Below are 27,281 nucleotides of genomic sequence, written 5' to 3'. Positions count from 1 at the left end.
TTTAAAAAATTTTTTTAAAAAAAAAACAACTTTTTTATTAAAATTAACCCTTTTTTAAATTATCCATTAAAAAAAACCCAAAAAAATTCCACTAATTCAAATTTTCCCCCCCACCCAAAAACCCCCTTTTAAAAATTTCTCTAAAATTTTTTCCCAAAACCATAAAACCCCCCTTGAAAAAGGAACCCAAATCCTTTTCTTTAAACCCCTTAAAAAAATTGTTTTTAAAAAGCCCCCTTTTCCAAAATTCCCTTTTTTTTTTAAAAAAAAAATTTTTTTGAAAGGGGCTAAACTGATAAGGGTTTTTTAAAAAGATTTTATTTGGGTTTTTAAAAAAGGGTAAAAAGGGTTGGAAAAATTAAAATAATTTTAAAAAGTTTCTTTAGTTAAGTTAAAAGTTAATTAAAATTGCAAATTGAAATGCCAAACAAACCCCCAAAAAATTAGTAAAAAGTTAGGGAAAAAACCCCCCCCCAAAAAAGGGGAAAAACCCCTTTCCCAGCGGTGCTGGGGAAATTGACCCAGGAAACTCCTCCAAAGAAAAAAAGACAACCCCCTTTCCCCTCCCCCAAACCCAAAAGAAGGCAAACCCCAAAAACAAATTTCCAATTAACTGGGTAACCAAAAAGGGGGAAGGGAAACCCCTTAAAATTTTTCAACGGGCCTAAAAAAGCCCAAAACCAACTAAACAAAAAAACATATACCCCCTAAATAAAAAATTGGGGGCCTAAGCACGGACCCCCAAAAGGGGAAAATCCCAAACCGGCAAAAAGTCACAAGCCATTTTGGCGAAAGTCCAGCCCCTTAAGGCCTTTTAAAAAAAACCCCACCCTTTTAACCCCCCGAAAATAAAACCATGACAAGGGGTTCCCTCAAAACGAAAAGGAAAGTAGGGAGTCCCCCCGGGGGGCCCCAGGATTCCCCCTCCAAACTCAGGACCCAAGGAAAACTTTTGAAGTCATGCCAAACTGGGTAATGACCCAGGCCAAAAACCTCGGGCTCAAAAAAAAAAGGGGGCCAAACCCTGGCCCAGGGTAAAAGCCCCAAATATAGATCCCCTTTAAAAAAAATTAAAATTAAAAAATTTAAAAAATTTAAAAAATTGGGTTAAAGTTATTTTCATTTTAAAAAAAAAGTGTTAAAAAATTTTTTTTTTAAAATTAAACACATTTTTAGGGGTTCCCTTTTTACCCCCTTGGAAGGAAAGGTTTTATGTTTTTTTTCAAACTAAAGAAAACCCCAAAATATCCAAGGGATAAAGAAACAGATAATGCTCCGGAAAGAAACTCAAAAATAAGGGAAAACCCCTTAAAAATCGGCGGCATAAACAAAAGTTAAAAGGGGTAAAAACACCCCAAAACCAAGGGGTTAACCTCAACATTTTTAAAAAAAGGAAGGGGAACACAAAAGAAATTTTTCCTAAAATCCCATCCAGGTTTTGGCAAGCCCTAAGAAAAAAATAAATTAAACTGTTCCCCGGTTTTTTTCCCCCTTGCACCCCCCCAAAAAAAAACTTAAAAGAAAATTAAAAAAAGGTTTCAAACACTTTTTGGTCTTTAAAATCCCTAAGGGAGTTTTCTTGTAAACCCCCCCGCCCCAAATTTAAAAATTTTTAAAAAATAAAAATTTTAATAAAAAAAGGGAAAAAATAATATTTTAAAAAAAAAAAAAATTTTTTTAAATTAAAAAAAGTATTTTTTCCCCACAAAAAAAAAAAAAAAAAAAAAAAAATTAAAAAAAAAAAAAAAAAAAAAAAAAAAAAAAAAAAAAAAAAAAAAAGAAGAAAAAAAAGAAAAAAAAAAAAAAAAAAAAAAAAAAAAAAAAAAAAAAAAAAAAATAATAAAAAAAAAAAAAAAAAAAACAAAAAAAAAAAAAAAAAAAAAATAAAAAAAACTACTTTTTTTAAAAAGAAAAAAGTTTTTAAAACCCAAGGGGGCCCCCAAACCCCTTTTCCCTTTTGGGGGGCCCCTTTTTTTTAAAAAATGTTTTAAAAAGGGAAAAAAAAAAATTTTTTTAAAAAAACTTTTGTTTCCCAAAACTTTTGGGGGAAAAAAAAAAAAAAAGGGGGAAAAAAAAAGGAAAAAAAATTTCCCCCAAAAACCATTTTTTTTTGGGAAAAAAGGGGGGGGGGAAAAAAAAAAAAAAACCAAACTTTTTAACTTAGGCAAGAGAATCTGGTTGACATGTCTTATGACAAGAGCAATAAATGAGATCTGAGGTAATCTGCAGAGGGGTATTCTGGGCAAAGACTTAGCTCGAGAGTTTTTGGCTTTCTCGAGCCGTTATAATGGCCGAGCCGGTTCTGAGAATCAGAAGAGAGTCCTAAACATCAAAGATAAATGAAGGCTGACAACATCACATTAAACAATTTCAGAAGTCAAGTTCAATATACAACAAAATTGATTTAACAGCTAAAAATCATTTCTCTTTGCTCTGTGAATGTATGCCTATGTCTGGATCTTTATATACCACTTCAACTATTTTAGGTGCGCTAGGAGATAGGCAGCTAAAGGCAAGTGGGAAGGCGCAGTCAGATGCCCAGAATGAGTGCACTTATGCCTCCATGAAGACTACCTGCACTGCCATTGATTTTCATCTGGCAAAGGCAGGAATAAGGGTAAGGCAAAAAAATAAATAAACCATGCCTCTGCAGTGTGATGTTCTCAATGGTCAGCTGCTCAACCTTCACTCTAAGAAAAAAGTTATACTGGGTAATGGAAGAAAATTAAAGGACTGAGTTAGCAAGAAGCAAAACACACTTCTCCTACTACATCATCAGATCACTATTCACAAAGTAAACTTACGTCCTGGAATTCGGCAGGAGGTTCTTGGAGCATTTTGCTGACTAACTGCCCTTCCGCTCCTAGAACCGACATACTGCATACAGACAGGATTAAACATGCCCAGCAACTTGACTAGATAAAAAAAAAGAAAAACTGCAGTCATTAAAATGAATAGTCTCTACCAGATCATAATAAAAATATAATATGTTTACTAATTCTGGATGCAAGCAGACATTAATACCGTTCAATACCAAAACTACTGTATGAAGTTACAAGACTACTTAAGCCGAAATGTAACAGGAAGAAATTATACTGTATATTCAACTGACAGACAAAAAAGGATCCACCATGAAGGGACCACCTATGGTTAGGTTTAGCCTCTTCACCAACAAGTCTTTTCTAAAAAGATTCCATGCTCAGAGATGGACTAGTGCCCATAACATGCTTATTAATGTCATGCAATTACAAAATACATGCATTTAGTTCCCTTCTGCTGCCAGTTCACTTCCTTGATACTAGTGAGCAGCCTCATGCAAATCAATAACAAAAATGAAGACTGGGACTACCACTGTTCAGAAGTGATAAATATATACTTAAGAGATTTAGAGAGAAATAAAACAGCCATGGACAGCTGACCTCAGGGGGCCAGAAGGAGGGCAGATTCACAGACCAGGACATCTCCTCAAAACATCAGTGCCTCTCGACAACAAAAACTAACTGGGTCCCTATTACAACCAGAGCTGCCTACTTTTAATCTCACTTACAATCACACTCTTCTTGTTCTTCAAAGAACCACCCCCCCGGGGGGGGGGGGGGGCTGTTACATATTTTTCTTACTCTTTTAAACAATCATTAGCAGCTTTGACCTATGAATGTCACACCTTTAAAGCTGACACACATCTTTACATTTCAGAATATTCTTTGAACAAAAAAGTTAAAAAGCATAAGCAAAATAATTGTAAATATACTGTGAACAGTAAATGCTATTAAAAGGTGCAAACAGCAATCTTTACTAGAAAGTATTCCTTTCAGTAATAAAGGAGTACATGTTTTATAACCATATTGTAACACAGTGTAGTGCATGGAGCATCATGATTTTGCTCAAAAGTCAGAGGAATAACCATGCTTATTAAGCACCTTTCTAACATCAAAAGGAGCTTAACAAGCTATAGTTAAGCATCTTTTACTGCTGCTATAGCTCCAGACTAGGATTAACAGCAGTCAGTAGCCATCACCACTGAAGAGCAGCAAGATGCTGATAACACTACACTCACAAATGTTTTATAGTCTTGAAAAAAGTGTGAATATGTGTTTAACAGCTGATCTGTACCTTGCTGTGGGGGCCACTCTGTGTGGTGTCTTTAAATGTTATAGCTTTCAAAACTGTAAAACGTTAACTTCTACCACACTATTTCCTTTAACTTTTGTAACACATGGGAGCAGGTCAAACCCCATGCACTATAATGAATTACAATTAGATCTCTCAGTTTTTAACCAGCTTATGTGTTGGAGATGGGTAACATGGTGGTTCATCAGAAGGAGCCTTCCCTCAACTTCAGGGTCTCTGGTTCAATCCTGACTTTGAGCCACTCTCTGGAGTCTGCATCTTCTTGCCATGTCTGTCTGGGTTTTATTCTGACATTATGGCTTCACCCTACTTCCAAAAACATGCCAGTTGATTGGTTGAAGTGAACTGTGTCATCTCTCACGCAGGCTCCCCATTCATGTGAAGGAGAGTTCCTCCGTAACCCAATTCAATAACTTGGACAACTGGCTGGGGAACAGAAAATGTATCCCTGGTTTGACACCTATGTCTCTAATGGGCACAGGCAGCCTGTAAATGGTTCATCGCCCAGGCTCCTGCTTGTAAATTTTTCATCTTACACTTACCAAGGGTAGCAAAACTTGTCAGAGTCTTGGAATGCATAGCTAGGCTTAAAAAGTACTTTGTGGTCATTAGCCCAGTAAACACCTATGAGACCTGGATGTTAAGAAATTCACCTATGAGATGAATTTCTTATAAGTTCATAGGCAAGTACTAGGTTTGCTGCCCTTGCGGCCCATTATAAGCCTATCCAACATCCTTTTTTGTGCTCAAATTAAACTATCCCATTTGGATAAAGACTGGCCTTACCTATCCCATGGTCGATAATTATATATTACCTCTAACCAAGATCATACCATAGATAATTTGAGGGAACCCATGCATGAGAAAGCATTTAGGAGCTGCCTCTGTTCATCGGTAACATAAGGGGCAGTTTTGGGGTAAATTTTCTGTTTCCCATTCCTTGATACAAGGTGTGCATGAAAATGGACAGGGATGAACTTTGTTTTATGTGGCTGGGAATTCTGTTCCATAGCACTGATCACCTCTGAGAAATATACCTGTCCCTCAAAGCCATTCTACTGATGGTACAGAAGAGTCTTAGATCCCTAGACTGAGTACCTCTGATGCCATCTGACTTGGTGATGTGCAATAAATTCATCAGTAATGGTTTGAGGGATGCCCTGTGTACCAGACACAGGTCACCCCTTAGCAGTCTGTAGGATACAGAGTATAGTGACAGGGCTTTGAGTCGGTCTATGTAAAACATGTTGTTTAGGCCTTGTATCCTTTTAGCAAAGTAGCTCTGTGGGCATTCTAGTTGTTTATGTGCCAAAAGGAGCATTATATTCAATGTCTGAGCTAAATGAAGTATGAGTAAAGGTGAAAATACAGTTGTGTAAAATCTTACCATAACAGTAGATGTATTTCTCTTCACTGTTGCAGTATTCTTTACATTAGTGACTCCCTGTCAAGGGTAACCTGATGTCCGGCAAGTACATCAAAGCCTTACATTGTAATAGAGACATCATATGCCACATGTGTGCTCCCTGCTTATGGCATAGGGCATAAAGGTAACGGACATGCATTCCTCAGAAATGAAAAGCCCTAGGAGGAACAACAGTCCAAAGAGTAAAAGAGGAATGTCTACATCCTGAAGGAAAAAAAAAAAGAGGGAGGGAACACTGCAACAGTGAACAGAAGAACATCTACCGTTACGTTAAGATTTTAAACAGTACTATGTTCTTCCGTGTCACTGCTACAGTACTCCTTACATTAGGGAGAGTAAGGTTCAACAGGAAAGTTGTGAGAAGGAATAGCAGACCCTCAAGAAAGCCATGCAAGACAGACCTGGCAAATCCAGCCCTAGCCCTGGAAACCACATCCAGCTTGTAGTGCTTAGGGTCGCCACCTTATCAAATGTCCACAGTGGGACATTTTTCTAGAAACGTGAGATTTTACAGGACAAAACATGCCCACGGACAGTGCAAAGGGCAGAACTTCCCTTTTTTGCACAAATAAAAGCTCATTCTTATAGCATTTGAGCTACTTATGCTGTTTCATACAACATTTAGGTGTTTCAGACAGAAAATAACTGTTTTATGCAACTATTAAAGAAAACTTGGGAAATATTTTTTGTCCTAAAATCTCAGGACATTTGCCATTTTGTAGTTTTTTTGCAGAACACAATTGCCCAAAGAGGGACAGATGGTAACCCTAGTAGTGCTTGGTAAAACAGTGCTAAGAAGTCTATGTAGGTGCCTCGAGGATGGACATGGGATCCAATCCTGTGAAAAAAAGAAGCCACAGCCCTGGTAGAATGAGCCTTAAACAAAGGGTGAAAGGCTTTTCCCACAAAGAGAGTAACAAACGGAAATGGCCTTAGGAATACAGGATTGCTTACGAACAGCCAAACTTAAAGACCTGGGATGAAAGGAAACAAAGTTGCTCAGCCTTATGAATGGCTTTAGTTTTATTTAAATATCTGAGCTGTCTATGAAAATCCAATGTGTAAAGAACTTTCTCACTAGCATGCTGTGGAGAAGGGAAAAAAGTGGGTAGAAGAAAAGCCTGATTAAGATACAGCTCATTAACCACCTTGGGCATAAAAGGAGGATTAGTAGGAAGAGACACCCTGTCCCTATGAAAAATTCAAAAAGATGTAAAGCCAGAGCAGCCAGAAGCTCAGACACCCTTCTAGCTGAAGTAAGGACCAAAAGAACAGTCTTCCAAGTACAATGCTGTAAGGAAGCTGAAGCTGCAGGCTCAAAAGGAGCCTTGGTCAACATTTCAACAACAAAATTAAGGTTCCCAAGAGGGAGGATAAGGCTTCCTGGGAGTTCCAATATGAAAGACACCATTAAGGAATTTTTAACCAGCTTATGTGTCTGAGATGGGTAACATGGTAGTTCATAGGAAGGAACTGTTTGAGAAAGGAGGGCTCAAAAGCAGACAGACTGAAATAGTTGACAGGTGGGCTTCAACTGAAGAGTATGCCAACCCAGCATGTAGACTTTCACACAAATAAGAGAACCAAAGGAACTTCCACAGAAAGTGGATCCAGGTTACGAACAGAACACCAAATAGAAAATTTCTTTCATTTGGACAAATACGATTTCCTGGTTGCGGGTTTCCTGGCCTCATACAGAACCCAAAGCACATACTCAGACAAAAGGTGCTGAAAAGGCAACAAAACCCTATCACCCACAGTGTTGGATGAAGTGTGGACAAGTGGGATGGATGAGAGATCCCTTGTCTTGTGTGAGTAGGTCCACCCTCGGAGGTAATGTGTGATGAGTGCCCTTGGCAAGATGCTGAAAAAGAGGGAACTAGTGCTGTTGCAGCCAAAAGGGAGTCCCCAGCAAGATTTTGGGAGCATTTTGTTTTACCTTGAATATGGCTTTTGGAATGAGAAGGTGGCGAGGGAAGGCATAAAGAAATATCCACGTCCAAGAAAAAGAGAGGGCATCCACCTTCCAAGCCAGACGGCATATGACTCTGGCACAAAATATAAGAAGTCTGTTCAAAGGGGAGCAAATAGATCTACTTGAGGAGTACCCCACTGCTGGACAATGTCCAGTAAAGTCCAAAATGAAAAAAAGAAATCACTGGAAACCAGGGCAGAGCGAGCTAAAATTCTTTAATAATTCCAAACAATTTTCCAGATGTACAGAGTGAACTGAAGTCCTTTAATGATTCCAAGCAATTTCAAGATAGTGTACTCTGCCCTGGTTTCCAGTTATTTCTTTTTTTCATTTTGGACTCTGCTGGTGCATCCTGGATTTGCCTGCGTGCTGGTCCACTCATCTTTTGTTGACAATGTCCAGTAATACATCCCCGTGAAGCATCCACTTGTTCGATAGTGTTATGGAACTGCTCAGAGAATCTACCACTATGTTCTGATCTGAGGGAATGCAAACTGCCTGAAGGGTCACCTAATAACTGGAGAGCCAACTGCCAAAACTGAAGAGCTAACTTGCATAGGAGACAAGACCTTGTCTCCCTTTGCTTGTTGACATACCACATCACTGTGGTATAGTCTGAGAGAATCTTGAGGGGCCATGGAAGAAAAGCCTCAACAGCCAGCAGAAGAGTTCTCATCTATTGACACTATGTAGTCTTTCTTTTGTTGAAGCAACCAAAGGCCCTGTACTTTCAGAGGGCTGAAGAAGGCCCCCAATCTCACATCTGAGGCATTTATCAAAAGTTACTGAGAGGGGATTGGGGATTGAAAAGAAAGTCCTGGGTTGAAGGTCAACTGATGAATTCACCACAGAAGTTCCATCTTAAAACATGGAAGATGAGGAAAGATTAGTCGTGTAAAATCTTACTATAACCATAGAAGTCCTTCCCTTCCATGTTGCAGTATTCTCACTATGGGATCCTCCACCTCAGGCGACCCAAACTTCCGACTCCTATGCAAAAGCTTAAGCCTGGTTGCTGTTAGGTGTGCGGGACGTCACACGCAGGGATATAAACCATGGGGCTTAAATGTGATGACTGCATGCACACACCTCAGAGCTGACTACCCAGTTGGGCAACAGTCTAAGCAGAGCTAGAATGATGCCAACCAGAGAGGGTAAATGTGAAGAAGGGGGGTAGGAAGGAGGGCATGAATACTGCAACATGGAAAAGAAGGACATCTATGGTTATGGTAAGATTTTACACAACTAATCTATGTCCTCCTATTCTCATATTGCAGTATTCTCACTGTGGGAGAATATCACAGCTCAAAATGAGGAAAGGGTGGAGGAAGAAGTAACTGTCTCCAAGAAACCATGGAGGATGGCCCTTGCAAATCCTGTCCTAGCTCGGGATGTATTGGCCAATTTGTAATGTCTGGTAAAGGTGTGCACAGAGGACCATGTGGCTGCCTCTAGTATGGTGGCTGAATCCAGACCTTTGAGGAAGGCTCCTGAAGAGGTCACTGCTCTAGTAGAAGGCGCTTTAACATCATAGGGTAAGTCTTTGCCATGAAAGAAGTAGCAGAAGGCAATATTGTTTTGTATCCATGAAGATATAGTCTGTTTGTACACAACTTTCCCCGGGGCCCTGGGGTGGAGGGATACAAAGAGCTGACTGGACCTTTTAATGTTCTTGGTCTTGCCCAGGTAAAATCTTAATTGCCCGTGGACATCAAGGGAGGTGAGTACAGCACTCTGTCATTTTGAGGAGCAGGGAAGAAGGTGGATAAATGATTAGACTTGAGGGACAGCTCATTGACCACTTTGTGCATGAAGGAGGGATTGGTGCGAAGTGTTACCCTGTCTTTGTGGAAGACAGTGTAGGGTGAGGATGCCATGACAGCTTGAAGCTCAGAGACTCTCCTAGCTGAAGTAAGAGCTACTAATAGGACAGGTTTGGTTTGGTCTTGGGTTGGGGAGAGGGAGGACTTTGTCATGTTGTGAGTGAACCCCAAGCTCTGAAGCCGAGACGTAGTGAATTTTTAAGTGGGTCCTGAGTATTTTCCTCTTCTTCTAAAATGAGGATGTCGTCCAGGTAAGGGTAAAAGTTTGCCTTTTGTGTGGCAGTAGGCTACTGCTGGGGCTGGACACTTTGTGAAGACCCTTGGTACAGTAGATAAACCAAAGGGCAAGGCAGTAAACAAAGTGCGAGGAAGGTACAGCAAATCCTAAATACCTTCTCTAGTTTGGGTGAATGGGAATTTGGAGGTATGCCTCCTTCAGGTCTAAAGTGACCATGAATGTCCTGGGTGGCAGTAGTGTACGAAGGGTTTGGAGGGATAACATTCTGAAAGAAGGGACCTGCAGGAAAAGGTTTTACAGGGACAAATCCAGAATGGGCCTCCAAGGGCCATCCTTTTTTGGTACTAGGAAAAGTCTGGAGTAGAACCCCCCAACCTTCTTGGCCTGAGGGGACCCCTTCTATAGTCACTTGTGAAAGTAGATCTTGGATAATCTGAGGGATGAGGTGTAGCATTTTTTTTGAAGTGAAGAGTATGCCTTGTGGTAGTATTTTATTCTTTTCAGATCATAAAGTACCCTTTTTTTCCACTACTGGTAAGGCCCAGCAGTCTGTGGTGATCTCTTCCCAAAAGGGTAGACAGTGAGAGGTGGGTGGAGTGAGGTAAGGTGGCCAAGGCAGTCACGCACTCCTGTTTCTATATGGAAAGGGCTGTCTGGGGGTGGGCTGTGAAGAGGCTATCCTAGGGGAGGAAGCCTTTCTAGATCCTCTCCTGTGCCTCGAACAACAGGAAGAAGATGGGGCAGGAGCCCTCCTGACAAAAATGGGCTTGGCTGGGTAGTTTCTATAAAACTTTGGATTAGGTGAGACCAATAAGTGTTTGAGGCCCTGGAGTTCTTTCTTTGCTTTTTTCCTGGAAGCTTTTGAACAGATCAGCAGATTGTTTGGCAAACAGGAATTTATTGTCTAGGGGTGCATCCAAGACTTTGTTTTTAAAGTCATCAGGAATTGGCTGTAGTCTGAGCCAGGAATATTGGCGTAGTACAGAGGCTGAAGCAGCAGATCTGGCTGAAGCCTCAGCAGCATCATAGCTGCACTTTATAGAGTGTCTGGTAACCTGTGATGCTAATGAGAATTTAGATGCTACCTGTGTTTTGTTAGGTTAATCTGGCAGGGAGGAAAGTAATGAAGTAGCCTGGGAAACCAAGTCCAGGGAATATCTGACCATGTGGGTCTGATAACTGATTACCCTGAAGGCTAGAGTGAAAGATGTGTAAATCTTTTTTCCCAGTCTGTCCATGACCTTACTGTCCTTGCTGGATGACAGAAGGAAGGAAGAGGGAATTTTTTCTGGGGCCACTGCAATGAAGCAGACATCGGAGTAACTTCCGAGGATGTGCCAACTGGAAATTCCAAGGCAGCTTCCACAAAGGTACCAGCCAACGGTGCCAGTTCTTCCAGACATCCCTCAGCCCCCTAGACCAGTGGCTGGCAGGATGTCCAATGTCAGAGGTGCAGATACAGTAGGCCTTGCAGCCTTGGCCTTTTTTTTTAGGCAGCTCCACCTTGATGGCCAACTCGGGTTCCATGCCTAAGGCTAACCACTTTAGTCATGGTTTTCCATGCAAAGTTTCAGGGCTGCCAGATGACTGCAAAGGGTTTTAGGGGTGAACGATTGGCAAATGCTACAGGTCATATGGTTATGGGATTGGCCTAAGCAAAACAAATAGTTCATGGGAATCCTTGTGTGGAATCTGGCGGCCGCACGTACATTTCCCCTTTCTAGATGACATTGGCTATTTAAAAGGGATCAACAGCAACCTAACCCTAAGAAGAAAAAACAAAATTTCTCCAAAGGAGTACTTATCTTTAGGAGTACTTATCTTTAGACGTCTTCTGAAGCGCGAAGCAAGCAAGCTGACGTTCAACTATGGCAGAGAAGTTCTGCGGTCTGTTTGTGCAGACGTTACATTTAAGGCCTATGGTTTATTGCCCTGCATGTGACGTCCCACGCACCTAACAGCAACCAGGCTTAAGCTTTTGCATAGGAGCTGGACGTTCGGGTCACCCGAGGTGGAGGATCCCACAGTGAGAATACTGCAACATGAGAATAGGACATCTAGAAAATCTAAAGGATGAGAATGTTGAAGCTAAACTGACTTTAGGAAACACTGAAGATTTCTCATGTGGAGCTTGGCTAGAGGGAGCATAGGAATGATGGAAGCCATGTAACCCAGATCCCTCAGAAATTCTCTGGCTGTTTTTATAGTACTTCTATTATCATACATTAATGGGTTTTTTGTTAAAGTTTTCAGTAAAAGCAATTGAAAAAGAAAATTCTCTGGCTGTGATTGAAGCCAGAGGAAGAAGGGACTGAAAGAAAGCAATGAGAGTTAAGGCCTTGGGAGGAGGCAGGGATGCCAGCATTGGAACAGTCTTAATCCTGCAACCCAGAAAAACATGATCCTGAGAAACAGTCGAGAATGACCTCTGAAAATTTACTGCAAACCCCAGGCTTTGCAAGAGAGAAATGTTAATGCGTAGATGCTGAAGTAAGATCTCTTGAGAGGAGGCTTGAATAAGCAGGTCATCCAGGTAGGGAAAGACCTGTATCCTCCTCAGCCTGCAGAAAGTAATCACAGGAGCGAAGCATTTGATGAAGACCATTGGGGTTCTAGAGAGGCTAAAGGGCAAAGCAGAGAAAGTACAGTTGTGCACATTTACCATAAATGCAGATGTTCGAGTGTATGCACTACTGCAGTCCTGACTTGTGGAATTTCCTGCTATAATTAAAAAAAAAAAAAAAAAAAAAAAACTATTTCTGTGCTCTCTCTCCTGAATGATCCATCTCTCTAATGTATCCTCTTCTCTTTCTTGCTAACTACTTCAGTGTAAATCGACCTTTTTCTTTATTGAAACACTTCTATCCACCTTTTTTAATTTCTCTGCTTCTAATCCACACATTTAAACTTCTTTTCATTTCATATCTGACCATACCTTCCTCTTTTCAGAGTCAGTCTACTTTATTTGTGTTACATAACTTGAAATTGTTAAGAGACTATTCTGTATTATTCCTTGTACTCTCCTATTTACTTCATCATGCTGAATTGTTGACTATTTTGGAATCTATGTTTACTTGTTATTCTTTATGTCTATGGGATGTATTTGTTATATTATGTTAAGTCAACTTACGTTGTATGCATTTACTGTGGAACTTTTCTCCCCTGGTCTCCACTGAAAAAGGGCTCTGTCCCAGTTGGACTAACCCGGTCAACAAATGTCATAAAAGCCCTCAGCCGACCAGACTACCAGAGAAAAAAAAAACTCCCTCCTCCAAGAGCTGGCAGACTCCCTTACTGACATCAGTATGCTCAAATATATAGGGAGCCAGCAGATGTCATTTCATTTTTTTTGCCCCCCCCCCCGAAGGAAGGAGCCCCCCCGATGGGTTCTAAAGTAAAGAACATAAGACAGAAAACTGAAGCAAGGGAAGGGGCAAAAGGTTTGCGGGGGGTCCGCTTGGCTTGAGAAGAAGTTTGCTCCAGCCTACTCTGTAGGTTAAAGGGGAAGGAGGGTGAGAAAGAAGACTGCACTTAAACATCAACATTTAAGTGTGCACACAACTGTACTATGTTCTTTGTGTTTTACTGTTGCAGTCCTGACTTGTGGGATAATCCCCAAAGCTGAAAAGGAGAGTGGGAGGTAGATTAGGCAGAGGGCAGAATACCCTGCAGAATGGCAGTGGCTATTGCTGCTCAGGACCTGGAAAAGGCTGATAAGTGGTAGTATTTGGTGAAAGTATGCACAGATGACCAGGTAGCAGGTTCCAGATCGTTCCTGGTAGAGACACCTTTTAGAAAGGTAGTACAAGTACCAGTAGCCCTAGTAAAATGAGTCCTGACCGCCTCAGGTGGTTTATCATGATGGCTGTATCAAAATGACAGAGTGAGAGATCCATTTGAAGACAGTATGTTTGGAAACATTTTTTCCTTCACAACTGGTGACAAAGGCCACAAAGAGTTGCTGTAAATTTTTCTCAAAGTTTTAGTTCTGTCAAGATAATAATGGATCTGCCTCTGAACATCCAAGGAATGAAGGATTCGTTCCCCCTGGTTCTGAGGATCGGGAAAGAAAGTAGGCAGGTATATGGCTTGACTCAAGGATGGGTCTGTCACCACCTTGGGCATAAAGAAAAGGTTAGTCCTGACAGAGACTCTGGATGAAAGATGAGGAAGGTTTCCACCACCATGAGAGCTGCAGCTCAGGGACTCTTCTACCAGAAGTGATCACCAGCAAAAGGGCATTTTTCCAAGTTAGAAACTAAGTTAGCAGAAGTTGCTAGCTTGAAAGGAGGCAGGTTCAGTTTTTCCAGAACAAAATTGAGGTCCCATGGAGGGCAGGTAGTATCCTGGGAGGCCTGATGTGAATCACTGCCCCTAAGAAATTGTCTGATATGGGGGTGTGAAAAGATAGGAAGAAGAACCAGGATATGGGCCAAACCAGCAGAGGCATGAATTTTAATGGAGGAATAGGATAGGCCCTTGTCAACCAGATTAGGGAGGTAATCCAGGAAGATAGAGATCTTGGCTAAAAGAGGACTATGGCCCTGTTGTTGACGCCAAATAGAAAATCTTTTCCACTTAGCGGAGTAAGATTTCCTAGTAATGGGCTGTCTGGTCTCTATGGATGTCTTGAACCTGCTTGCTTAAAGTAGGGTCAGTGCAGGATGCCAAGGAATTATCCAGGCTGACAGTATGAGCGTCTGCAGGCTGGGATGCACAATCTATCCCTTGCCCTGATTCAGAAGTTCCGCTCTCTAAGATAACTGCCATGGATTCCCGTTGGTTAGGTAGAGTAGCAGAGGAGGCGTAATTGAAGTGTATTAACCCACCACCGAGTTCGCGCAGGTATGGGCGTGCCCGCCATGATTGACATGCGGGAGGGCGGGATTAACAATGGCAATGTGCCGTGACTGACATCGATTTCACTAAAATTCAGTATCTGCCAAGAGAAATAGGGAGCACTGGCAAGTAAACATATAAAGTGATTTGTGTCTCTTCATGTTTACCTTGTTCCACAAACATACCCGTCTCATTCCTCACTGTTCCACAATGAAAGGATCTGTCATACAGTCAGTGTTAATAATATATTAACTCGTATTAAATGAAAAAGAGAACATTTTTTAACTTTAACACATTTTGACCATCATATGCGCTTCCAAGTTGAAGTTATGGTACTTTTCCGTTATCGGGGCAACACTTTTAATGCACAAGCAATGATCACCCATGTGCATACCTTATTTTATTCACTTGTTGACTGCTGGGTAAGCCCACGGTGCAAAAGTATCACATTTTAGCAGTATTAGGGTGACTTGCTCGATGTCGCACAGTAGAAGTTTCATGTTTTGTTGCTGTTTTGTACAGGCTGTTTTAATTTGCAAATAGAAATTGATATTTCCACATGATGTGTGCTCTAATTCTTTAAAAACTGTGTTCTCATTAAGAAACATGGGTGATCATTGTGTGCGCGTTATAAGTGTTGCCTCGATAACGGAAAAGTACCGAAGTTATTAATAAATTGTATGTAAGAGGAAGTATACGTAAGGGGGGAATTCACATATTGAAAAGGTGAGTCCAAGGGAAAGAAAAGTCATCTGTCTTCCAGGCTGAAAGTAGGTTGCTTCTGGAGCAGAATCTTTTTAGTTGAGAATTTTCCCTGGTGGCTGTGACACCTTTTCTCTGGGCCAGTGATCAAGGAGTCTCAATCCTCATCAATGACACCGGTGAGGGACGTTCACTTGGAACAAAAATAGATGCACAGCATTTCCAGATGCAGCTCTCTGCACCAAGCAAAATTTCACTTATGAGTACACATGGAGCACACTCCCATCCAGGGCTGGGTTTCCCTTTCTCTCACCAAGTCCCAAATAAGGCTTCATACTGACCACAGCTGTACAGATGGGCCCTCAGCAAAGTGTTCCAAGCAAAGTCTTCCACCACCTCCTCTGTGAAACCACACTGCTCCGTTTCCCTGCACCAAGTAGCTGACACACACACACACACACACACACACACACACACACACACACACACACACACACACACCCACACCCTTGGAAAGGCTGGAACAGATTTACCAGCTATGCCCCCTCTGCCCAGACTATAAGGTAGATATTGCACCAGAACACCCCAAAGCCAGCTACTCTAAGGCTCTTACCAGGGTATCCAATTATACTCAGTAAAATTAATACTAACACAAATGGCAGTGTCTGATCAATGCAGCAAGACTTTAACTCATTCACTCCGGAGCAGCTCAGAAAAAGCTGCCTGCTTAATTCCACCACAGGAACAACAGTGCAGCCTGAGCTCATTTTCAGAAAATCCATTTTACTACCATACAGAAAACAAATGTTCATAACTCTTTAAGTATAAGAGCTAGACTAAAAATGTAAATGCGAAAGTTGTTCAGCAGACAATGACCTTTCTAACAGTGTAAATGTTGACAGTGTGTATCAAAGTCATTATTAAATATTCGGCAAGGAATGCTGATATTGTGCATATTTTTTACCTTTTTGGAAAAGCAAAGCACAATATCTTGGGCAGTGTACCATGTAGACCCATACAATTTGTATTTAATTTGTTTGTATGAATGACGGCTTTAAAATGATGCCTTAACCATTACTGTGTGATGCTCCTTTACGGAGATATTCACAGAAATATGATTAATATAATATTTCTCATAATCGATAAAGCATGATATCTCATCACCTGTAACAGACAGAGGCTACATAGTGTAGAAATTGTGCGGCTCAATGTCAGCTTCAAAATGATGCATCATTTATGTCATCACCCTCCCTTGCAAACATTTGGGCATAATAATGAGAAGTATTGAAAATGTATAATAATTTTGATAATAATGATAATTTTCATAATCCTACAAGACTAAAGAAACAGTGATATCTATACATGTGTTCAGTGCCCAGACACAGTTATTTTACCATGTTATAAGGAGTAAACCTATCTTCAAAATGAGGTACTACTTGGCACACTGACATGCTCCTTTGAAAAAATATTTACAAAATATGAAAAAAAATCATAATTTCCATAACCTAAGTCATAAACAAACTTTGATATCTGTACAAACTAGATGCACAGTTCTTTTACCAGGTTGGAACAATGAACACTGTCTTCAAAATGAGGAATTACTTATCACATTCAGATCCTCCATTACAAAGTTATGTACCAAAATATGAAAAAAAAATCAATTTCCATAACCTAAGTCCGAAACAAAGTTTGATATCTGTAAATGTGTACAAAATAGACACATAGTTACTTTACTATGTTGGAACAATGAATACTGTCTTCAAACTGAGGTATTACTTAGCACATTCAGATGCTCCATTACAAAGTTATGTACCAAAATATGAAAAAAAAAAAATCAATTTCCATAACCCAACTCCGAAACAAACTTTGATATCTGTAAATGTGTACAAAATAGATGCACAGTTCTTTTACCATGTTGGAACAATGAATACTGTCTTCAAAATGAGGTATTACTTGGCACATTCAGATGCTCCATTACAAAGTTATGTACTAAAAAATGAAAAACAATCATCATTTCCATAACCTGAGTCCTAAAAAAATGATATCTGTACATGCGTACAGCATTCAGACCCAGTTGTTTTATCATGTAGACACATATGATTGTAAATATACACATTCTTGGTGTAGCCAATATACCGTTGAATGGGTACATGCAGAATGGTTACTGACATATTCGGCTGTACGTGCTAGCACTCTCCTGAAACAGTTGTTCTTTCTCAGCATCTTCACCAGCTCCTTACCACAGTCATTTGCCAAACTCAGAAAAATATAACACACCACATTTCATAATAGAGTTTTACTTACCATACCGTTCCCTACTCGGTCATGGGTGTTTTCCATTCTTCTCACAAGCTGCATATTACCAATCCTGCATAGCTCTCCTCACACCACTGCGAAGGACAGTCAAGAACAACGCAATGCCCTCCTCAGTTAGGTGAACGCCATCCCTTCTGAACAGGTGAACATCTTCTGCGGTGATGCTGTCATGACAGATTGTAGATCCACCGACCCTGTACATCAAACCATGTATGAACCCATTCTGTAAACGTCTGGCCTTATGTGCTGCCCGTTGACTGTTTGCTGTTTTCCATATCTGTCAAGGAGTTATGTCAGACCACACAAAATGACAACGTGGCCACCACGACTACAGATGTTCAAAAAATTGCTGTGATTTGAAACTGTAGCCTTCCAAGTGGTTGACTGAGGACATCATTCCCTCCAATGTGCAGCACAAGAATGTCAGGCTCAGGGTAGATGGAACACTAATTTCAGTTATCACATCTGACCATCACTCAGGTTACAACAAGACCCATCAGTTTTCCTCAATGCAGTATGTGCATATTGTTAACAGATAATAAATTATTCCTGAAAGTTGGATACATAAACAACAAAATTATAACAACCCTCACAGAAACCCGAGCTATAGATAACCTATAATTGTTACACCATATCTGTATTATGATCTTCAGCAGTCTGAAGCAGTCAAGCACTACCCTGGTACATAAATTAATTAATTACCTTACCAACATCTTCATTACTACGTTACACACTTGTCCCTAAATGAAACATTCACCCAAATGACCCCTTTAAGAAAATGTTGAGATATGCACAATCACCAAAAGTATACATACATATATATATATATATATATATATATATATATATATATATATATATATATATATATATATATATATACACACACACACACACACACACACACACACACATATATATATATATATATATATATATATATATATATATATATATATATATATATATATATATATATATACAGGAAGAAAAAAATCAGGGGCTTAGGAGGGTAGGCAGTTGATGAAGAATGAGAGGGGTTGCTTGCAATGACTCCAAGCAGAGAAAAAAACACAACCTGGCTTGTGCATTCATCAAAGTGATAATGACTTCTACTTCTGTGAATAACAGTGACAGCAGCTGAGACTTTTCCCAGAAAAGTGATAATGACTAACTGCTATATTCTAACTGCACGTATTGCTAATGTGACAATAATTAGAAGTTATGTACTCACCATAACGTTCCATCTGAGTAGGTGACTTCATTCGGATGCAACCTGTGGGTATCGGATCCGACCTCGGATCCGAGCCGGCAATTCAAAAGCTTAGGCTCCGAGCGCCTAGCTCCTCCCTCTTACCCATAACCCCTTGCCAAGCCCTGACTGACCTCAGATTGAGTTTGCCTCAAAATACTGACTACAGTACACTAAAACAGCATAAATACTCGCTCTATAAAGGTCAGGGGGATGGAGGGGGGGATGGTTGCATCCAAATGAAGTCACCTACTCAGATGGAACGTTATGGTGAGTACATAACTTCTAAATCTGAAGTAGGCAGACTTCATTCGTCTGCAACCTGTGGGACAGAGTCCCTAGCTACCTGAATCTTGGGCCGTCATGGAAGGATGTTTGAGCACCGCTGAGCCAAAGGATGCTCTTCCTCTAGAAACAACATCCACCTTATAATGAGAAATAAAAGTATGAGGCGAGGCCCAAGTAGCTGCCGCGCAGATATCATCCAATGATACACGGGACTTAAAGGCGGCTGGCGTGGAAACTGCCCTAGTAGAATGAGCCGTAACCCTCTGAGGAGCAGGTCTACCTGAAGTGTCATATGCCTGCAGAATACAATTAGCAATCCACTTAGATAGTGTGACTTTAGATACTGCTTTACCCAGAGCAAATTTAGCAAAGGAGACGAACAGCTGGTCTGATTTCCTGTGACCAGCTGTTCTGTGAATATAAAAACGTAATTGTCTATGAACATCCAAGGAATGCAATTTGTATTCTCCTTTGTTTGAGTACTTGGGGAAAAAACACAGGTAAATTAATTGATTGGTTAATATTGGACTCAGAAGAGACCTTCGGAAGAAAAGATGGATTGGTCCTGAGGCACACCCTATCAGGGAAGAAAGAAAGGTAAGGCGGCTTGACGCATAGAGCCTGAAGCTCAGACACTCTTCTGGCTGAAGTGATAGCTACCAAAAAGGCAGTCTTCCAGGAAAGGTACTTTAAATCTGTAGAAGCTGCAGGCTCGAAGGGAGGAGCAGTAAGGGCTTGCAGAACTAAAGACAAGTCCCAAGGTGGTACAACCTCCTTGACTGGAGGCCTCAACAAAAAAACCCCTTTGAGGAATGTTTTGCATAATTTCGCCTTCATAAGGGGAGCTGTCTCATGACCAATGTGATAATGCGAGATAGCTGCCAATTGTACCTTAATCGTGGAAGAACTTGCCCCTTGATGAAAGAGGTCTGTTAAAAAATCCAGCACCGCTGACATAGGTGCCGAGAAGGGATCCAAAGTTCTCTGTACCGCCCAAATAGAGAAGCTCTTCCATTTACTCCGATAAACCTGCCTGGTGGAAGGTTTATGAGCTGCCACTAAAATGGCCTTGACCGGTGATGAGATACCAGGAGTCCTAATCAAGGATGGAACTGGAGCAGCCAAGCTGTCAACTTCAGGGTGCGCAGATTGGGAACCGACATTCCCAGAGGGTGGGATATGAGATCCGGAATCGGATCCAGAATCCAGGGTGGATTGATTTTGTGAGACCATACGAAGGGGAACCAAGGTTGACGAGGCCAGAACGGGGCAATGAGAATCATTCTGCTCCCCAAACTGTTGGCTTTCTGCAGAAGCCTCTGCATCAGAGAAAGTGGAGGGTAGGCATAAAGGAGACCGGGAGGCCAAGCATGCACCAGAGCATCTCTCGGGAACTCCCCTGGTGGGGGAAGCAGAGCGAAGAAATTGTCGCATTTGGCGTTTGAGGGAGTGGCAAAAAGATCGCAACAGGGTTGCCCCCAGACGGCAAAAATCTTCTTCGCTACTTGTGGATTGAGAGACCACTCGTGTGGAGAAAGAATGGTGCGACTGAGCTTGTCCGCAAGGATGTTGGACTTTCCCGGAATGTGCGTTGCTACCAGAAAGCGTTTGGTGGAAATTGCCCATTCCCAGACTCTCATGGCCTCTCGACAAAGGGGGTAAGACCTGGTTCCTCCCTGTTTGTTGATATACCAGACTACCGACATGTTGTCTGTCTGAATCGCAATAGTCCCTGAAGGAAGAACGTGGTGAAGTGCTTGCAACGCTAGGAGCACCGCCCTCATTTCCAGGACATTTATATGCAAAGACGTCTCTGGGATTCCACGTGCCTTGGACAATCTTTCCCGCAGAATGCCCCCCCCCACCCGAGGCAAGAAGCGTCCGTGGTCACTGTGGCTCGGGGAAATGCAGCACAAAAAGGTCTCCCTGCCAGGGGCTCCGGAGAAAGAAGCCACCAAAGAAGGGAGTCCCTGCACGCCTTGCTGACCGCAATAGGAGCGTTGAGAGGGGAACAAAGAGGGGACCACTGAACCTGAAGGGTCCATTGAAGAACCCGCATGCGTAAGCGAGCATGAATGAGAAGCGGAATAGCTGCCGCCATCGAACCTAGGGCTCTCAGGACCAAAGCTGCAGTTGGAGATGGTTGCAGGACCGCTGTCACATGACACTTCAGGTTGGCAATTCTGTCTGGAGTGAGGAAGGCTCGCATTGATCTGGTGTTTAGTCTTCCTCCTATGAAATCTATAACTTGTGTTGGATGCAGCAAAGATTTCTCCCAGTTGATCGTGATGCCCAGCCTTGGGGCCAGTTGAAGAAAATAGTCTCTGGCTGAGCACAGAAGATGCCTTGATGATGCCGTCAGGAGCCAGTCGTCCAGGTACGGAAAGACCTGTAATCCCTGGAGCCTCAGGTGGGCCGCTACCACCGCTAGCACCTTGGTGAACACCCTGGGGGCTGAGGTGAGACCAAAGGGGAGGACCCTGAACTGATAATGACTGGCTCCCAGCCGGAAGCGAAGAAACCTCCTGGATCGTCTGTCCATGCGAATGTGGTAGTACGCGTCCTTGAGGTCGATGGAGCACATCCAGTCGTTCTCCCTCAAGAGGGGAAGTATAGATTGCAGGGTGACCATCTGGAACTTTTGCTTGGTTACTGACAGGTTCAGCTGGGAAAGGTCTAAGATAGGTCTTAGGTCCCCCGTTTTCTTTGGCACCAAGAAGAACCTGGAGTAAAACCCTAATCCGGTTTGATCTCGGGGGACGCGCTGGATAGCTCTTTTTTCCAGCAGCTGTTCGATTTCGACAGCTGCCGCCTCCCTTTGGTCGGGTGGAACATCTGGGAGGCTGCGAGATTTGGGAACCTTGAATAGGGGAATTGAATAACCTCTGGATATGACACAAAGCACCCAACTGTCTGTTGTTATGGACTCCCAAGAAGTCAGATGCCTCGAAAACCGCCCCCCGACTGCCTCCAGAGACGGACAGCCGGGCAACCCTTCAGGGCTGCTGCGTGGGTCTATCAGAGAAAGGCTCCCTGGACCCAAAGTTGCCAGGAGCCCCCCTGCCTCTAGCACGACGACCTCCCCGTCCTCCTCTGCCACGGAAGGACTGGTTATCCGGAGCAGGTTGGGACTGCTGCGATTTCCGGAACCACATCTTCTTCTGTCCCTTTTGGTTCTTAGAGAAGGACCTCTGGGGAGCTGAGAAGCGGACTCCGACGGCAGACAGCGTCTTCCCGTCCTTTTCGCTATGGACTAATGTTTCGCGAACAGTCTTGCCAAACAAGGCAGAACCATCGAAGGGGGCATTCGCGAAGGTCGCCTTGAAGGGCTCTGCAAAATCACAGTGGCAGAGCCAGGCCTGTCGCCTCATGACTAGGCCTGCTCCGCTGGCTCTAGCGGCTCCCTCAGTAGCATGAGAAAGCAGCCGCATAGACGTATTGGAAACGGATCTGAGAGTGGCCATTCGGGTGGAATATATCTGTTTATCCTCACTCGACATGGACTCCGGGGGAGATGCAGCGTATTCTTTAATCAGATCCCGCTGCATCCTAATGACATGTGCCATGTAGTTCAGCGCTCTCAAAGAGAAGGTTGCTGAACTGAAAACTCGCTTCCCAATGCGATCCATCGAGCGGGACTCCTTGCCCGGAGGATGCATGGAGGGACTCTCCTGGGCCAATTCCCTCTTCGTGGCTGCAGCCATCATCATGGCATCTACTGGGGGGCCCTTGCTCCAGTGAGTGCGGTCCGCCGGAAGGGAAAGGATGCGGTCCGGCGCTTGGGGACAGGCTCAACGGTGTCCGGATCCTTCCACGCTCTGATGGAAATAAGATCCACCAGAGGGTCAGCAGGAGGGACACCCAAGAGGTAGAAGGGCCCGCCTCGAATGCCTCCAAGAACACAGACTCGTCCGAGGAAGCCTTGGGGGCAGACCACCCCCCCCTGATCCTTAACATCTCCATAATGTCTCCAAATGAGACGTCCTCAGGGCGTGACCTTGGGGAGCCTTCCCTTCATCCAAGTCTGTGTCTTCAGTAACGGACTCGGGAGTCCATGTGCCTCCTTTGCACTTACGCTTCCGAGGTACTTCATCGGGGGCTGTCCGAGGAGTACTCTTCAGCAGTTGGATGTTCCAAGGGAACCACTTGGGACATCGAGGCGGGCTGTCCCTGGGACCGGCTGGTGGGGCCTGGCCCAACTGCAAGGGAGTGCGGGATGGAGCCGTGGCAGGGACCGGGGTCCGGCGTCCTCAACAGTGCCCTTTCCACTACGCCGAAAGCCGAGGGGAGCCAGCTTCTCTAAACCCGAGCCGACCCCACTGGATCCAGCGCGGATCGGAGTCGGAGCGAAACCGTCGGATCCGAGACGTGCGCTCCGACCTGGACGGAGCCGAAGACACCAGCTCCCTCGGATCCGAGGCTCGGCCCTCGGCTCCGAGAGGTCGGGTCCGAGTACCAAGCACTCAAGGGATGGGACGGATCCGAGGTGCGCCGACCCATCGGATCCGACCCACCCCGGATCCAAGTCTGCCCGGCGCCGACAGCTCCGAACCCGTGGTATGGGTCGGAGAAGGAGCCAAGGGGGCGAAAAAAGGGGTCGAAGCCCCTCCCGGATGGGGGGGGGGCTAGGAGCACTCCCATTTGCATTTGGGCCTGGATGAATTTCCTCATCATCCGGTCCATATCAGCTTCACTCATTGAAAAAGTTGACCTGGTGGAGGCCACCGAAGCGGACCTAGAGAACCGCCTCGGAGACCTCCTAGAAGGGCTAGCCTCCTCCTCCTCGGGTCCAGGAGAGAACAGAGGGGAGTGGAGCCGAGGAGGAGGAAAGCTAGAAGGCACAGGGGAGGCCCGCTTAGATGGAGGAGCCGAACTGGAAGTTTCGGCTCTCCGCTTGTGGTGCCTCTCCCTGTGCTCTCCTTCTTCTCTCTCTCCCTAGAGGACTCTTTCCCCTCCGGCAACTTAGAGGGAGGTTGAGTCCCAGCCGGAGGGGGAGAACCCACAGCAACAGGTTGCTGAGTGGAAGGGGCAGAGGCGAGCGGTATCTGGAGGTAAAGACCCGCCAGCACCAGCTTCGACCTCCGCTCCCTCAAAGCCGGGGTTGAACCCTGCACAAATGGTACAACCAGATGACAGGTGTTCAACCCCAAGCATGACACCGAGTGTGGGCATCCGCTGGGGACAGCTTATGGCCACACTCGGTACATTTAGAGAAAACAGCCTTATGGGCTTCAGACATCACAACCCTAAGGCCTAACACAACACACACACAAACAAACTATGCAAAACCCGAGAATTATTAAATAAAAGAGAGGAAAGCCTATACACACTCAACACTAACAATATCAATAACAAAAATAGAGATTTTCAAAACTTTTTTAGTCAAAAAATCTTATCTTTCACCAACAAACGCCAGGAGCTCTAGAATCCGTAGCTACTTGAAAAGCGGCAAACGAAATCTGGGGTCAGTCAGGGCTTGGCAAGGGGTTATGGGTAAGAGGGAGGAGCTAGGAGCTCGGAGCCTAAGCTTTTGAATTGCCGGCTCGGATCCGAGGTCGGATCCGATACCCACAGGTTGCAGACGAATGAAGTCTGCCTACTTCAGATCCTTCTTTTCATTACTGCAAAGGTATGCATGCTGAGACACAGGTGATAATTGCTGCATATAAGCTGTTGAGTAGGCATTAATTATATTACATTGTGCAGCTGTTACGTAACACAGGCTCATTATCATCAGTAAGGAGAAGACCTGAGTCATTCAGTCAAATTGTATAACACTTAGATATTACTGATATCCCAAGGGGGGATCCACCTTGGATCCCAGGAACTACCGCCCTATCAGTCTTACAAGACTCATTTGCAAGGCCATGGAACTTTTAAACAAAGACATTGGCGACCTTCAAACACTGGACCCCACCCAGTTTGGGTTAGTGAAGGGCCGATCTTATCTCCTGAACCTGACTGTCTTCTTTGAATCATTCTCCAGAGCCGTGGGCGAGGGTAAGGCAGTCCGCACAGCCTATCTGGACCTTGCTAAGGCCTTAGACACCATCCCCCACTCTGGAATCATAGATAAACTTATTAATCTGGGCAATAATCCCTACATCACTCGATGGGTTGCCAACTGGCTTACTGACAAACCCACACTGTAAAAGTAGCCGACTTTAAATCCAGCTCCAGACAAGTGGAGTACCTCAGGGTTCTGTCCTGGGACCTCTCTTGTTTGGCATCTACTTCTCTGAAGTACAGGCCAACACTAAGGGACTCTGGCTAACAAAGTTCACAGATGACTGCAAACTGGGAGCCATTATTGAATCCCCAAATGATGTGGATACTTTACAAAAGGGCCTTACAGAAACACTTGCTTGGTGCCAGAGCCATGGGCTCAAGCTCAATGCCAAGAAATGTATAGTTATCCCCCTTTGGGAAAAAACATGTACCTGTGAATTACCACATAGGTGGCAGTACACTAAACACCGAAAGTGTGATAAGGGACTTAGGGACACAGGTGGATAGTGGTCTCACCTTCAATAACCACATCACCACAACAGTCAGGAAATCCTTCTATGTGGCACACCTCATCACTAAGGGCTTTTCATCCAGAAAAAAGGAGGTAATTGTCTCACTGTACTCATCCCTCATTAGACCCATTATAGAATACAACGCCCCATTTGGTATGTACCTCTCAAGACATCTGCAACAACTGGAAAGGCTGCATAAATACCTCACTAAAAGAATCACAGGCCTAAAGCAGATGCCCTATGCTAACCACCTGAAAAACTCCAGCTATACTCTGTTGCATATCGTCTACTCTGAGGTGATCTCTGCTTAACATACAAGGCCATGTCAAACCCAGAGCTGTTAGACATGCTACACTTAAAAAAAATCCCAATCCCTCAGAGCCACACGCTCCAGGGATCTAAACCTTGTCATCACAATAAACAAAACATGCTGGAGGGATAGGTTCCTGACTCAGAGACTCCCCAGACTCTGGAATAGACTTCCCATACATGTCAAGCAGAGCGCCTCTTTGGCCCTCTTCAAAAGGAACCTTGATGATTGGATGGGAGAAAGGAAATTCACCCCGGGGATCACGTCAGTCACCCTGCTAGACAGGGGTCCAGGGAAGTAAATAGTGTGGGAATAAATAGCCAGGGAATTGTTATGGCTAGGCTTGTATAGGCCCTAGGGCCGATAGCCTAGTATAGCCTAGTACCAAGCTATGAGCCCTTCCTCCCACCTAAATTCCACACATGAGTGACAAAGCCAGGATAAATGCACAAAAAATATGGTAGCTCCATCCTGACAGTAGTCACCTAGTGATAACCTTTATCAGGCAGAATAATCATAAATAGAATAATACAAGCAGAAGTGATTTCTTGTCTTCTGTGCTATACTATAAGTAATGCAACCCAATGTAATTTGCAGACTGACTGTCTATATGTCCCCAGTTACTCCTCCAGTTGTTTGCATTCTGTATGCACAGGCACCAAAATGACACAAATTGGCCCAGCAGTCACTTCAACAGTGATACCATGTATGCAGAAGCACTTCCCAGATAAACAATGAATTATTTCCCCAAGCAACATCCTCGTAATTATGTCCAGGTATACATGCACCCAAAATTAAACATTTCCACAAACATGTCTGGCATGGGTAATCACACATGTGCAGAGATGTGACATGGGTGCAGTGTAGGCAACTATACATTGCAGGAAGAAAAGTCATGCTTCTGTTCCTTGCCTCCATCATTCTCAAATACCAGTGAAAGTCCTCACCACTCAACAGTAGTAACAGCCTATACCTGGACAATACCCTGACAGTTTTGTCACTATAATGAACATCTTAGCTGGCTCCAGATAAAGGCAACTATGATTGCTGGCACCCAAGTGTAGAGCAGATGTGCATGTACAGATCCAACCAAACCACTCCGCTGGAACAGCCCCAAGGACACATCGAACCAAGAAAATTAAAGACTTTAAATCATTCAACTATTCTGACAGATTAGAATAACTATTTTTATATTCAGTAGCCCACCAGCTGCTCTGAGGTATCCTGTGTCATGCTTTTTGAACCACAAAAGACCCAATCCTATTTAACCTCTTTTTTTTCTCCCCAAACAAATAAGCAAAAATCACTGGAGTGATAGGCTCCAAACTTAATGTAATCCTAGCCTATGGAACTAGTTAAAACTACAGGCCAACCTTTGGAATTAGTTACTATAGGTTAGGACAGGTACTAATTTGTCTACCTTTAAAGTCTGTGTTGGCAATGGCTGGATAGACAAAAAA

General features: G+C 43.5%; 1 protein-coding gene across 1 annotated transcript in view; it reads right to left on the bottom strand.

Moving 5' to 3' along the window:
- Positions 1 to 27,281, bottom strand: part of LOC122816730 — a 2,226,031-nt gene that overhangs the window by 737,868 nt on the left and 1,460,882 nt on the right. Inside the window, exon 15 of the mRNA XM_044089722.1 lies at positions 2,805 to 2,915. Coding sequence (XP_043945657.1) covers positions 2,805 to 2,915 — 111 coding nt within the window. The remainder of the gene's footprint in view (positions 1 to 2,804; positions 2,916 to 27,281) is intronic.

The sequence above is a fragment of the Protopterus annectens genome, chromosome 12.part0 (genome assembly GCF_019279795.1).
Source record: "Protopterus annectens isolate FY-2018-M chromosome 12.part0, PAN1.0, whole genome shotgun sequence".
NCBI classification, from domain to species: Eukaryota; Metazoa; Chordata; order Ceratodontiformes; family Protopteridae; genus Protopterus; species Protopterus annectens.
Note: the sequence above shows the minus strand (reverse complement) of the source record. Positions and strands in the feature narration are given on the sequence as shown.